This window comes from Oncorhynchus kisutch, linkage group LG6, assembly GCF_002021735.2.
Source record: "Oncorhynchus kisutch isolate 150728-3 linkage group LG6, Okis_V2, whole genome shotgun sequence".
NCBI classification, from domain to species: domain Eukaryota; kingdom Metazoa; phylum Chordata; class Actinopteri; order Salmoniformes; family Salmonidae; genus Oncorhynchus; species Oncorhynchus kisutch.
In genome coordinates, this window is record NC_034179.2 from 71,576,914 (window position 1) to 71,591,998 (window position 15,085).

The 15,085-nt window shown below is 42.3% G+C and overlaps 1 protein-coding gene and 1 pseudogene across 2 annotated transcripts; one reads left to right on the plus strand and one right to left on the minus strand.

Moving 5' to 3' along the window:
* Positions 1–48: 48 nt before the first annotated feature.
* nudt1 (nudix (nucleoside diphosphate linked moiety X)-type motif 1) lies at positions 49–2,391 on the minus strand. 2 transcript variants are annotated; one of them, XM_020486535.2, is made up of 4 exons: positions 2,281–2,391; positions 1,101–1,257; positions 723–868; positions 49–523 (listed from the first exon to the last, which is right to left on the minus strand). In XM_020486535.2, exons 2-4 carry the CDS (start codon positions 1,250–1,252, stop codon positions 351–353), a joined length of 471 nt encoding a protein of 156 aa, XP_020342124.1. In that variant the 5' UTR covers positions 1,253–1,257; positions 2,281–2,391; the 3' UTR covers positions 49–350. The 2 variants fall into 2 exon arrangements, with proteins under 2 accessions (XP_020342124.1, XP_031683220.1); XM_031827360.1 differs by lacking the exon at positions 2,281–2,391 and adding an exon at positions 1,530–1,711.
* LOC109893345 (rRNA methyltransferase 2, mitochondrial-like) lies at positions 2,117–9,221 on the plus strand (annotated as a pseudogene).
* Positions 9,222–15,085: the final 5,864 nt, after the last annotated feature.

Consider the following 15,085-nt stretch of genomic DNA (forward strand, 5'->3'; position numbering starts at 1 on the left):
TTTACCATACCACCTGTTTGATAAAGTGATGCATTCTTTACTAAAGAGCACACTGCATTCACACATACTTTAATGTAATATAAACACAATAGTGGAATGGGATACATATGTCAGCAACATTTAAACATCCCGTATTTAGTTTTGGCTCAGTGGGAATTATTATTACTGATTCACAGGCATATGGTCACTGGCAACAAAGTGTTTGTTAATTTACAAAGACCTGGGGATTTCTTGGCACTGAACAAGGGTAGCTGGAATCAGTAGGAATTCTGCAGTATTTCTCCAGGGATGTTTTAGGTAGACAACATGCTCTTTGACAGTATGAATGAGTCAGAGGCCAGTAGTCTGTCTTAAAGCCTTTCTACCTCCTCCAACTTGTGTTCGATGATCAAGTCATGACCCTGAAATTTGAAGTAGCCCAAGAACTTCTTCTTTTGAAGCATCAGTGGAAACCACAGAATATCGTCAACCCACATCTGACTGAAGGGTATTTTGTCAGAGTCGAACCACTGCGGCCGCATCTCTATAAGAGAAAAGGTATAAGTTAGTGAACTTCGTCAGACAACAGTCTAAGAAATGTCTATAAAAAGGCACGTAGTATAGGGTCAGCAGTCTCTTCCAGGAAAACTATGGGGTCTATGATTATAGCCTGTTGGGCTATGAGTTTATCCTGGTCTCCAAACCTGGCCCTACATAGAATGCATGAGATTGAGAAGGAATACCATCCGACTCTGTTGGCTCCCCGTTGTAGTTGTCAGCTCGGAAAACATGCACATCAAGCAGCTCTGTTTCTCCGATGAATTCAAATTTGATATTTCCAATCTTATCAAGTGCATCCACTGTGAGGCCACATTCCTCCTGCAGTTCTCTGGGGAATAAAAACAAAACAAACATTTGCAAGTAGAGAGAAAGTAGCAGGAAAGTGTGTAGGCTTCAGATAACAGGCAATCAGACCATGCCTACTGTAACATCACAATATGACATTTATGGGGGTATGTAGTGTCAGATGCTGCCCAGTGCTGGAATATGTTAGCAAATTGTTCAACCAAATAGTAGGAAAACCTTTCAAGGCATCTACCGAGGACTGCAACCAATCTCACCGCCTGGCAGCCTCTTCAATAGTCTCCCCAGGTTGGACTTTGCCACCAAACCCATTCCACTTCCCTGCTCCGAACCCTCTCTTCTTCATGCCCAGCAGCACCCGTCCAGGCTGCACCACCAGCACCAGGGTCAGCAGCTTGTTGGTCAACATTGTACCTGTAATATACATAATCAGTGTGTAATAATCAGTAGACCACAATCCATGGTTGACCTCACTCTCTTGGTTGCATCGAAGCTACAGTATCTCTAGAAATGATACATTTCAGATTATTCAGCAGCATTCTGTAAAGTTATTTTCTGCCAAAACACTTTTGTAAGAGTTCTGGTACGCAAGAAGACGTTACAACAGTGCACAGCAGCAAACTAAAGTAGCCTTTTATTGCATTCTTCAAGTAGACTAGAAGTAAAAATCCATGCAAGTAACTTGCCTTTATAGCAACTTTTAGGTTGTCAATCTAGTCCTTTAAATGGTTTTCGTAGATTTGAGTTATCCAGATTAAATAACGAATTTCTCCAATCCCGCGTTGACTGTGGCAATGCCTGCCATGTGATCGTATTCAATGTGTCGGGGCACTGCCATGTGGTCGTATTCAATGTGTCGGGCACTGACCTGTAGCATTCGACATTGATAAAAACAATATAGGATAAAGTTGGTCGTTTTAGTTAAAGATCTGTGAAAATGTGTTACCCTCAAATATTGTCGACTGGAAACAAAAGTATAATGCCACATATCAAACAATTCCATAACTGGTGATATCAGTTGCTGTAGTATTACGGTAACATCTTTAATTACGCATCCTCATATAATTTAACACGTTTGAAAACAAAATAATTGCCACCCGTTATAACTTCTCCAAAATAAATCGATCTGCGCAGATTATGTGCATCATTGACGTTCTCGGACACATGAATTAGCTGCGTTCAATTTAGCTCGCGCGGCGCGCCGGGTTGGCGGATTACGCGTGATTCTAATGTCGCCCTGCAGGACTCCCGGGAGCGCTAAATCGCGGAGTCGGCTGTCTTTGACTAAATCGAGCGTGTCCAACAAACTCATGTGATCAGGAAGTGCAACTACAAAATCGAACGAAATGCTGTTTGCCAGCAGCATTAGCACATCGTTGCCATTACATTTAGCAAAATAATGTGGTACTCAGTGTTACAAAAATCATATATACATACCTCTGTATATCTCCTAAAAAAGGCTGCGCATAATCTAAAAGGAAAGAGTACTGCTGATCAGCGCTGGATAGTTCGGCAGTTTAATGACCCCTTTGTGAAGGCTGCCCATGTGCACAACTACCGGTGTAGAAGCGCCTTCAAACTGCTGGAGATTGATGACAGATACATACACACGTTTAAAACCCGGTTTCAACGCAATAGATTGTGGCGCTGCACCGGGTGCTTGGAGCTAGATCGCTGTTCACAAGGTCAACTCAACTGCGGCTAGTGAGTACGTACTGTATTTACCCAACTGGCAGATTAACACATGACATACTGTTATAATTAACCTACCAGCCAGGCCAAATATATATCTTCCTGCGTCTGACATTCTTTTGATTACCATGTTTATTTGTATTTATTTATCTAACCTTTATTTTATCAGGGAGTCATACTGAGACCAAGGTCTCTTTTACAGATGAGCCCTGAATTACATAAACTACAGAAAATACGCACAATAGAAATAAACACAAGCAGAAAGAACAACATGGTCCTAAAAAACAAACACATTCATCAGTAATACGGTCCTCAGTCAGCTTTCTGAATGGACCTAGAGGCACCAGAACATCACATTCATCAGTAATACGGTCCTCAATCAGCTTTCTGAATGGACCTAGAGGCACCAGAACATCACATTCATCAGTAATACGGTCCTCAGTCAGCTTTCTGAATGGACCTAGAGGCACCAGAACATCACATTCATCAGTAATACGGTCCTCAATCAGCTTTCTGAATGGACCTAGAGGCACCAGAACATCACATTCATCAGTAATACGGTCCTCAGTCAGCTTTCTGAATGGACCTAGAGGCACCAGAACATCACATTCATCAGTAATACGGTCCTCAGTCAGCTTTCTGAATGGACCTAGAGGCACCAGAACATCACATTCATCAGTAATACGGTCCTCAGTCAGCTTTCTGAATGGACCTAGAGGCACCAGAACATCACATTCATCAGTAATACGGTCCTCAGTCAGCTTTCTGAATGGACCTAGAGGCACCAGAACATCACATTCATCAGTAATACGGTCCTCAGTCAGCTTTCTGAATGGACCTAGAGGCACCAGAACATCACATTCATCAGTAATACGGTCCTCAGTCAGCTTTCTGAATCGTCCCAGAGGCACCAGAACATCACATTTAAGAACATTTTGAAGATTGTTCCACAAATGAGGTGCAAGAAGGGTAAATCAGCTTTTAGTTAGCTTTTAGTTAATTTCCAGAGTTAACCATCCCTGAGACCGGGTGTGCTAACTCATATGTCTAAAGTTTAGTCAAGATGTTAGGTACAGTGGGACTTTTTGTAAACGGGCTTTATAAATGAAAACATAGCAATGGGACATCAAAGAGGGACAACCAACTTTCTGGTAGAGAATGCAGTGATGGCTACTAAAACTGTCGCCCGTAATAAAGCATAGCATAGTACGCTATGATAAGTTGTATCTAATGGCTTTAATGAAGTGGCAGCTGCGTTCATATAGATGATGTCGCCATAGTCTAGGAACAATAGGAACGTCAACTGAAGAATCTGCTTTCTACTATTTAGCGAGAGGCAGGACCTATTTCTATAGAAGAAGCTTCTTACTAACTCATCAATATGCTTTTTAAAGACAGTTTTCATCTATCCCTGTAAGCAGGGACACGATCAATATGAAAACCATCCAAAGGACGCATGCTTAAATCATCAGTTATTTTTATGCGCTCTAGAGAACAACATGTACTTAGTTTTACCTGCATTCAGTAGGCCACTAATTTCAGGGCAATAAAGTTTTTCTGCAATACAATAAAGGCAGACTGTTAGCTCAGATAGAGCCTCGTCACCCGTGGGGGCAATAGGATACACAACAGTATCATCGGTGTACAAGTGCAGGTAAAATATTTTTTTACAGTCAATATTGTTAATGTAAAAAGTACAGGACCCAGAATCGACCCCTGCGGAACACCTTTCTTAATATCCAGAAAACCTGATTTAACACCATCAGTAGATACACATTAAGTTCTATGTGTCAAGTCATTTTTAAACCAGTTACATTCAGCCTGGTCTAAGACCACTTGATGAAAGCCTCTGAATTAGCAGTGAATTATCAACAGTTTCAAAAGGTCAATGAAGAGGGCAGCTCAATGTTGCCTTTTATCCATACAGTTAACCACATCATTTATAACTAGGGATGCAGCAGAGATAGTGCTACGACCTGGTCTAAAACCTGACTGATGTACATTTAGAATACATGTCAAAGATAAGAAAGTTTTTAGCTGAGAATTAATCAAGGATTCAATAATTTTATCGAGGCAAGAAAGTTTAGAAATAGGCTGATAATTATTTAGGTCACAAGGGTCACCACCTTAGTGAAGAGGGAGTACATGGGCCTTCTTCCAAACCCTGGGGATAGTACCAGATATAATCATCAGGTTAAACATATGGGTTAATGATTCAGCTATCAGGGGGGCAGAGAGCTGCAGCAGAAAATGGATCAAGCATATCAGCCCAATCTTAAGGCATCTAGCACATCACAGATAGTACATTTTTTAAATGAAAACAAAGATTCACCAGGGGTGCGTTTGTAAATTCACTCTGGATTGCCAGAGAGAGCTCAGTGCGCTCTGGGCGTTCATACATTCAGAGCATTTTCAGATTGTCCATTTGTAAATTCAGAGCGTTTCGCTCTCGGAGCATTCAGAGTGCACACCGTACGCTCTGGCTGAGGAGTAGTGTTGATCCGAGCGTTCTGACCTCACAGTGGCAGTCAAGCGCCCAAGCTCACTGGCTAAAGTTAGCTAGCAGGCTAGCTACTTCCAGGCATATATGAGAGAACACCTCACTCTGACAATTTTCTCGCCCTAGCAGAGCTGGTTAGGCTGTTTTTAAGGTATTCAGAGAGTTGGAAACCGTAACTGTCCTGCTGGCATCAATTTTAAATACAACTTTTTGCTGAGGTTTACTGACACCGGCCATATTTAACGGGTGTTGAGCATTCCAAAATTCATCAGTTATTCTGCACTCTGGCACACTCAGAGTGCACACTCTGGCACACTCTGGCACGCTCTAAAATCAGAGTAGTTCCAACTCGGGGTCAGGAATACTGGAAATGGTGGCTAAATCAGAGTAGAACATGTCATTTAAAAACCCTTGAGGAGAAAATGTTTTCAAATGTCTCTTCTTAATTAAACAAGGATTAGTATTTTGCTGTTTTGTATCTCTAATACATACTTTGGGACAATGATCACCAAGATATACGCAAATACTAAAATATATATATTTCGGGGTTATTAGTAAGAATTAAATTAATCAATGAGGAGAAGAATTAAATTAATCAAACAAGAGTTTTTCACATTTATTTGTGTGGGTTTTGAGATCAGTTGAGTCAGATTCAAATCAATATATATGCTCTTAAATTGATTTGAGGCCGGGGATAGCCAATGCAGATTAAAATCCCCTAAAATGACCAACTCAGAGGACAAAAAAAGGTGTTAAACACTCAGATATAGCACCAATAGCATCTGCCATGGCAGCTTGGGGGTGTAAATCCCAGCAACAAGTGTGTATTCTGGTTTATGTGCACTTCTACAACCAGGAGCTAACATTTATGGGGAATATAAATATTTAAAGATTGGGACACCATGAAAATAGATTTGACATATATGGGCACTCCTCCCCCTTTCTGTAATCTGTCACATGTAAATACATTATAATCATTTACTTCAATGTCTTTATCAGATACAGAACCATTTAACCATGTTTCCTAGAGAACCAGAATGTCAGGACACGAGTCCTGCACCCAAATGTTAATTGTGTCCATTTTTTAAATCATACTTTGCACATTTAGGCGCATTAGCCCAAGACCCCTACGGGATTTAAAGTCAGAGGGCGTATTCAGCTCAGTCCCATAAGAGATAACAGGCATAGGGTCATCTGCAGCTATTTGTTGAGTGAGCTGAGACTTTGCCAAGGTCTCTGGCCCACCCACGTGAGAGCAGAGTAGACAGCATTTGACAGACCACTCTCAAGTCGCTGGATGCAGGGGCTGGGGGGGGTCTGGGAGAGCAGTGTTGGCAGAGCTCAGTCCACCCTGATGAAGCTCCCGCCAAAGGAGGCGGCTGCCAATGCTCTATTCTGGGTGTGCACAGGAGGCCTTGCTGTGGCTCCTGTTGCAGGGCTGGAGCTGCTATGGGGGGCAGGTGTGTCCCAGGCCTGTCCCGGGATGGTAGTAGGGAGTGTAACCAAAACTAGCCTGGGACGGAGGATGTGGGGGAATTGAGGAGGGTGGTATGGAGGACAGTGTGGCTGATTATGTGAATGATACATGGTGTGGACTGCATCATGTGGTGCACTACCCTCAACTGTGTTTTACTAGACCCTAAAGTAGTGGTCGGTGCAGTGTAGAGCTGGGCTGAGTTGAGGTGGGCCAGGTCTGGTAGAGCTGTGCTGTGATAGGCCAGGTCTGGTTGAGCTGTGCTGTGATAGGCCAGGTCTGGTTGAGCTGTGCTGTGATAGGCCAGGTCTGGTTGAGCTGTGCTGTGATAGGCCAGGTCTGGTAGAGCTGTGCTGTGATAGGCCAGGTCTGGTAGAGCTGTGCTGTGATAGGCCAGGTCTGGTAGAGCTGTGCTGTGATAGGCCAGGTCTGGTAGAGCTGTGCTGTGATAGGCCAGGTCTGGTAGAGCTGTGCTGTGATAGGCCAGGTCTGGTAGAGCTGTGCTGTGATAGGCCAGGTCTGGTAGAGCTGTGCTGTGATAGGCCAGGTCTGGTAGAGCTGTGCTGTGATAGGCCAGGAATGGTAGAGCTGTGCTGTGATAGGCCAGGTCTGGTTGAGCTGTGCTGTGCTGGGTCTGGTTGAGCTGTGCTGAGGCGGGCCTGGTCTGGTACCATGGGAGGGAGATTGTAAGGGTAATTGAAGAGAGTGGTGTGGAGGGCAGTGTGGCCGGCGATGCTCCAAACTCTGCATGGGGCCTCTTTGACTGCGTACGGCTTGGGCATAGCTCAGTGTATCTGTATGCAGTTCCTTGGTAGAGGGTGGTGTGGGGGGGCAGTGTTGCTGGCTGTTCTCCAATCTCTGTGAGGCGCCACCAGATGCAGGCCTAAAGGAGCATCTGATTTGTCTCAGGTAGTTGGTGCCTGTTCTGTTGCACATGTGCGGTGGAATGGCCACCCAGAGCAACATCATTTAACATCCTGGCAAAGGTGGGGACTCTCTCTTTGTGGATTGTCATAAAGACAGTCCAGGCTGAGGGTGGGATGGTGGGTCAGGTGTATGTTGGGCCTCGGCACACAGTCCCGAGAGAGACTGGCATTTACCCTCTGGATGGTGGCAGGGTGGAAATCTCTCTGGAGCAGGGTAGATATTACTATGTTCGCGACGGGGAAGATGGTGGAGGCCCTTTATATCACTTCCCTTAGTGATGTGGCCACTCGCTCCTATTGGACACAAGTCATTGGTCCCTGTGTGAATGATGATATGGCTGGTGGAGACAAGCTAGGCCACAGTCAACATCTCCAAAGCTCCCTCTGTTTTGGGGCACCATAACTTTGACAAATTTTTATTTGGGAAAAGTTTATTCTCTAATAAAAACGTTCCATTTGAGTCCATCATTAATATAATGTCTGGTTTTTCGTCCGGTCTATGAAGGATGGCAGGAGTGATTGGAGAATTACAGGCTGTGAGTTGGGGATGGAGTGGTCAGTTGGGTCAGTGCATTGGTTGGTTGGTTGGTGTGTTCTGATTCAGCTGTTGTCCTGGTTTTTGTGGGACTCTTTGTAGAGTGGATGGTTACGGCTGAGAAATTCCTGCCTTAGCTCATGTATCTCCTTCTGCAGGTCGTGTATGTGGCCAGTGTTGACTGTGCTGGACAGTTCCTCTCCAAGTCTACACACTTCTATCCTGAAAGCCTGGGTTTCCTCCTCAACATTATTCAATGCACACACCAAACCTCATCCCTATGCTGAAGCACCAGGCTGATCTCCTCCTCTAGAAGATGCTGTGGTACAGCTGTTGTCCCGTGTGAGAGAGGCATGCTCAGGGCTGTGTCTGCTGCAGGCGAGGGAGGAAGAGCGACACTGGGGACTACATTCTAGGGCACAGAGGGAGTGGAGGCTGCTGTAGGTAGTGACAGTGGAGAGGTTTTAAGTTCAGCAACAAGATGTTTTATTTGGTCGAAGTAGTGGACAAATTGATCCAAACTGGCCTCCGAACCTTGAACCTTCTCAGCGCTGTTCTAATAAATATGAATGTTACTTTTGGGGGTGGAATCAATGTACAGTTGCCTCATTGACATTTTAAGTTCATTGTTGGTCTTATGGAGAGCTCTGTGCCAAGCATTAGGATCATCTGTAGAACATCAGTGAAATGTATTGTCAAGGCTTGACAGTGTTATCCAATGTTGTTTTAGCACAAGAAGCTGTGAAAATTAGTTCTGACCGCAGTTCTACACTTCATGACCTCTTGCATGTTTTGTTACTTCCAGATGGAGAATTCCCCCGTTGCACTGTGGTTGGAATTGACCTTCTGCGTATAGCACCTCTAGATGGAGCTCACTTCCTGTCCAATCATGACATCACCGACCCAGTCACACATGCCAAGCTGCTTCAACTTCTTCCAGGTGCTCTGGCTCATGTCATCATGAGTGATATGGCACCCAATGCCAGTGGTTTCAAGGAGATGGACCATGAAAAACTCATCACAATGTCATTGTCATTTGATTGACTTGGCTGAGAAGGTGTTGCAGACTGGTGGCTCTCTGATTTGTAAGTATTGGGACGGGGCATTGGCGCACCAGCTTCAGCAGAAGCTTTCAGCTGTGTTCCGTGACGTCAGGACAGTCAAACCAAAAGCCAGCCGAAAGGAGTCGTCGGAGTTGTTTTTCCTTGCCCGGTCGTACAGAGAAAATAAAATAGTGTGACTGTATATTTTCATGCGTGTCGTAAGCTTTGTTCACCTGCAATGAAAGGCTTTAGGTGCTCAAGCACTTGAGTAGCCCCTCTATTTCTCCTTCCTGAATGTACTTTTTGTAAAAATCTATAGTGTTCTATGATATCTTTACCCAACTCATTAAAATCAATGGATATTCTACAATGATTTACATTATTCAACATCTACAATTCTTGAAACCTTCCCTGAAATATTTTAAACATACTTTGTAAGTACAAGTCACATCCATACCACATCTGTAAAATCCAACAAGAAATTTGGATCAAGCATGCATTATTCATTTCTCTATTGAGCTGAAATATTTAGCCTACCAGAAGATGGCGGCCTTGAGGTATCAATAAGCTGTGCATTTGCAGGCCAATCATTTCTCCGTATGGGCTGTTTTCATCTTTACCGACAGACAAGGTGATATCAACAGCTATGGGCCAGAATGTATTGTATGTATCAAGCCCTTATCATCAGAGCCACCGTGTTCCTCAAGTAAATTTCTGTGCACGTCAGAACTATTTATTTTTTCCTTTGTCAGGCATGTTTGAAGTATTACAAAGTACATTTGGTATTTGTTTGATAATAAATATTCCAGTTTGCCATTTGTAATGCTTATAATCTGTTTTGCCAGCCATGTAGTAACATGTAATCATTCTCTCATTTAGGGCTTGTATAGGGAAAACAGGCTGGATGAAAGAGCCATGGGCAGCATGACTAATGAAATGGCTGATGCCACTGAAGCCGTGCATTATAAATAGTGTTGGTCTTCACTCTCAGAGAGCGGGGATGTGCTCTTCAGTACATCATCAGGCTGGCATTTGAATGCTCTGCTTGAAATGATGTGATTTAGAATTATTTTTGCCAAGTGGACTGCCACTGGTTGAGATTTCCTTCAGGGGGCGGAAGGTAGCCTAGTGGTTAGAGTGTTGGGATAGTAACCGAAAGGTTGCGAGGTTGAATCCCAGAGCTGGCAGAATGACAACCCACTGTTCCTAGGCCTTTGTTGAAAATAAGAATTAGTTCTTAACTGGCTTGCCTAGTTAAATAAAAAATATACAGAGCTAAATACCACGGGATGAAGGCCCACCGTAGTGTTGATTTGGCACCTTTTACTTTGCCTGTTTTCTTCCTGTAATTATATGCCTCTCAGGGTTTGAAAGTACTCTGCTGATTTTATTAGGAACAAAGAAACAAATGTATCAAAACTGTGCAATGGACTGAGAACACAATTAATTGTGATGGGGCCAGGAGAAACCGATACAAATGTCCCTTAAAATGGAGAATATGATGAAAAGAACCTCACCATAAAAATCCACATGGAAGATTTCATATATTTGATACCATACATTGGTGGAGGGGCCCTGTCTCCATGATGCTATTATAAACCTTCATACAATTAGCCAGTGAGCTGTGACTTTCAAGCCATAGATACCTCCCTGTTATCTCCTCAGATGTATGTGATCCGCAGCTAGATTGTAAAGGGTTCATTGTTGGCGTATTGGGTTCCACATGACTTGTGTTACACAGCACAAAGAATGAATAGTAATGTGGACATCAGCCCGCATAAAAATATTAGGTATGTGCGCGACAAATCAACCTAGTTTTAAACATCGTCTTCATGGTATCGACCACTGAACTCGACCTTGTACTATGTTTTTCAAAAGCCTTGACTTTTCACAAATCATTGATGACCAAATACACAAATAATGTCCAGTTAAATGTCTTGGAACAGACTGAATGAGCAAGGCATTTCTATTCAATACTCCTTCAACCTCACTGCCATAAATGAGACTAGAACCGGCTATACAAGTTCCACCATAGAGTGGTTTGAAGCCAGTCACCTCTACCATCAAGCATTGTGTGTAGGTAGGAGGGGGACATAATAGATTACGTTGTACACTGTGTGAGCTAATATGCTGTTCAGATTTCTTTCCACCTCCGTGGTAACCTTCAAGTTCGATTTGTTATTGCTGCTGACGCAGAGGTCATTGTGGTACGATTAACCACAGCACGTGTGAAGGTTTCACCTGCTCCAGCAGGAAAGTGTGCAAGGAACTTCTGAAGTAAACTAGGCATGTTTAGAGGCGAAAGGTTGAAAGGCCTAACACAATCATAAATAAATACATTGTTTTGGCATTCCATGTTCCAGTATTGGTGCATTGCCTTGGTAAAAAGATCCAGAGCTTCCTCATAGTCTCCGTGTAGTTTAGGCTAGCTACCTTGTATCTAGTCAGTTGCTTTTCCATTCTTGTCTTTGAAAAGTCCTCAATTTCCAGCTTCAGGGACATGTTGCGTATCACCAGTTTCTATAATGTAGTGTAAATCCACAATACAGGTGGTTGTGAAGTGCCTGGAGTTTTACCAGAGCCCTGATAGACCGCTTTACCTGTGGCTCATAGCGATGTTTTTTTTTATACCAACTACAAGACATTAATGGGGAATGATTTCAAATTCATAAATAAGGCACGAGGGGGTCTGGTATATGGCCAATATACCATGGCTATTGGCTGTTCTTGATAAAAGATAGAACTGTCTCAATCTCTTCATTTAAAGACTCAATCATGGACACTCTTCCGGACAGTTGTGGCTGCTTTGTGTGATGTATTGTTGTCTCTACCTTCTTGCCCTTTGTGCTGTTGTCTGTGCCCAATAAATGTTTGTACCATGTTTTGTGCTGCTACCATGTTGTGTTGCTACTATGCTGTGTTGTCATGTGTTGCTGCCTTGCTATGTTGTTGTCTTAGGTCTCTATTTATGTAGTGTTGTCTCTTGTCGTGATGTGTGTTTTGTCCAATTTAAAAAAAAAAGTTTAATCCCAGCCCCCATCCCCGCAGGAGGCCTTTTGGTAGGCCTTCATTGTAAATAAGAATTTGTTCTTAACTGAATTGCCTAGTTAAATAAAAACATTTATAAAATGATGCACAATGCATCGCGGTGTGTCTGGACACAACCCTTAGCCGTGGTATATTGGCCATATATCACAAACCCCCGAGGTGCCTTATTGCTATTATAAACTGGTTACCAATGTAATTAGAGCAGTAAAAATACATGTTTTGTCATATATGGTCTGATATACTGTTGAAGTCGGAAGTTTACACACTTATGTCAGAGTCATTAACACTCGTTTTTCAACCACTTTACAAATATCTACTTTGTGTATGACACAAGTCCTTTTTCCAACAATTGTTTACAGACAGATTATTTCACATATAAATTCACTGTATCACAATTCCAGTGGGTCAGAAGTTTACATACACAAAGTTGACAGTGCCTTTAAATAGCTTGGAAAATTCCATAAAATTATGTCATGGCTTTAGAAGCTTCTGATAGGCTAATTGACATCATTTTAGCCAAGTGGAGGTGTACCTGTGGATGTATTTCAAGGCCTACCTTCAAACTCAGTGCCTCTTTGCTTGACATCATGGGGAAAAAAAAAGAAATCAGCCAATTCCTCAGAAAACCAATTGTAGACCTCCACAAGTCTGGTTCATCCTTGGGAGCAATTTCCAAATGCCTGAAGGTACCACGTTCATCTGTACAAACAATAGTACGCAAGTATAAACACCATGGGACCATGCAGCCGTCACACCGCTCAAGAAGGAGACACGTTCTGTCTCCTAGAGATGAACGTACTTCGGTGCGAAAAGTGCAAATCAATCCCAGAACAATCGCAAAGGACCTTGTGAAGATGCTGGAGGAAACAGGTACAAAAGTATCTGGAGAGATGTCCTCTGGTCTGATGAAACAAATATAGAACTGTTTGGCCCAAATTACCATTGTTATGTTTGGAGGAAAAGGGGGGAGGGCTTTCAAGTTGAAGAACACCTGGTGCACTTCACAAAATAGATGGCATCATGAGGGAGGAAAATTATGTGGATATATTGAAGCAACATCTCAAGACATCAGTCAGGAAGTTAAAGCTTGCTCGCTAATGGGTCTTCCAAATGGACATTGACCCCAAGCATACTTCCAAAGTTGAGGCAAAATGGCTTTAGTACAACAAAGTCAAGGTATTGGAGTGGCCATCACACAGCCCTGACCTCAATTCTATAGAATATTTGTGGGCAGAACTGAAAAAGCATGTGCGAGCAAGGAGGCTACAAACCTGACTCCGTTACACCAGCTCTGTCAGGAGGAATGGGCCAAAATTCACCCAACTTATTGTGGGAAGGCTACCCGGAATGTTTGACACAAGTTAAACAATTTAAAGGCAATGGTACCAAATACTAATTAAGTGTATGTAAACTTCTGACCCACTGGGAATGTGATGAAAGAAATAAAAGCTGAAATAAATCCTTCTCTCTGCTATTATTCTGACATTTCACATCCTTAAAATAAAGTGGTGATCCTAACTGACCTGAAACAGGGATTTCTTCTCGGCTTAAATGTCAGGAATTGTGAAAAACTGAGTTGAAATGTATTTGGCTAAGGTGTATGTAAACATCTGACTTCATCTGTACCACAGCTGTCAGCCAATCAGCATTCAGAGCTCAAATCTCCCAGTTTATAAATGGGCATTTTGCTATCTTTACAAACCCTGATGTAAAGATAGTCCAACTATTCAATAGACACACAACACGACTTCTGATGCCAGCATTTGGGTTCAGCCATCCCCAAGTATAATGTCTACCAGCTGCTTTTCAGAATTGTACAGCCTTTATAAGTTACAAAAGCATGGGACATGTAAGTATTGTATGGGTCACAACAACCTCTTAAATCAATTTGAAAAGAATATGCATTTTTCAAGTAGACCTTTGACCGTATCTTTCAATTGGGGTTTTTCATGCTAAATTGTTGAAACAAAACATCATTCTTTTAGCATAGTCCCTAACAGTGTTTTAACATTTCTACTGAATAAAAGCTCTCAACGGTTTCATTTGATTTAATTAATCAACTGCTCTCAGGCTTAGGCTGAATATACTCTACATGAATAAATGCCCTTCAAATTACCACTGAGTTAATATCCTTGTTGAAATCTGATTAAAATCTAAAATTGAGTTTTTAGAAGTCCGATTATCCCATGAAATCGAATTTTTAAACCTAATTATGACTTGATTTGCATGTATTTATGGCACCAATGAAATAGATAGATCATGATAATGTATGAATTAAATCTGCTTATTTGGTTTCCTTTAGGCAACCTGTCACTTTCTTTAGGAGTGATGACTGAGTATACGTTGTTGAACACATTTCTGGCCATGCTAAAATGACGTTAATAAAGAAGAAACCTTCTTGAATCCCAATTGTTTGTCTGTTGATGGAGAAAAATGTGAAAAGCTGGCCCCTTTTGATTTCTGCTCATTACTTGTTGATCGTCCACTTCGTTTGGTATTCAGATCACATTTTAATATTATTCCCTAAACACTGTGTGCTGCTGACACATATTTAGATGCAATCCTACAATTCCTTTGCACTTGTTACTGCTGTTGCTGAAAGGGCTAGGCATAACGCCTTGCGGGTTAATTTACCTTTGTGGAGACAGCTGGTGGCTTGTATGTAAATAGTAGCCAATTAAGCTTAAAAAATAAAAAATAATCATTTTGGAGGGACTATGAATTCCTTCAAATTCAATTATGGAAATGAGATCACCTCTTTAATCATCTGGCTTGTGAACAAACTTCCACGGCTTCAGAGGAACTGTTTGAAGTTAACTTTCTAATGTGTTTCCTTTCTTTCAGGCAGCACTAGGGATTTCCAATAAACTTTCTCATGGATTGTGGTGGAAATGTATTCCCACAGGGATTGTTAATAGATGTAGCTACCTGGCTCCGTCAGCAATGAGTTAATTTGCTTTTATGCTAAAAGCCTGCATCCGGGAGATTAGGAGCCTTAGTGGTTCAATTCAGGAAGTGACTTGG

What these genes read in the sequence shown, in the direction of transcription:
- nudt1 (XM_020486535.2), bottom strand. Translation starts at nt 1,252, where the DNA reads ATGTTGACCAACAAGCTGCTGACCCTGGTGCTGGTGGTGCAGCCTGGA. An exon ending in ATTGAAGAGGCTGCCAGGCG is followed by an intron (nt 869 to 1,100) that starts GTGAGATTGGTT and finishes TTTATTCCCCAG; the next exon opens with AGAACTGCAGGAGGAATGTG. An exon ending in GGAGCCAACAGAGTCGGATG is followed by an intron (nt 524 to 722) that starts GTATTCCTTCTC and finishes TTTCTCTTATAG; the next exon opens with AGATGCGGCCGCAGTGGTTC.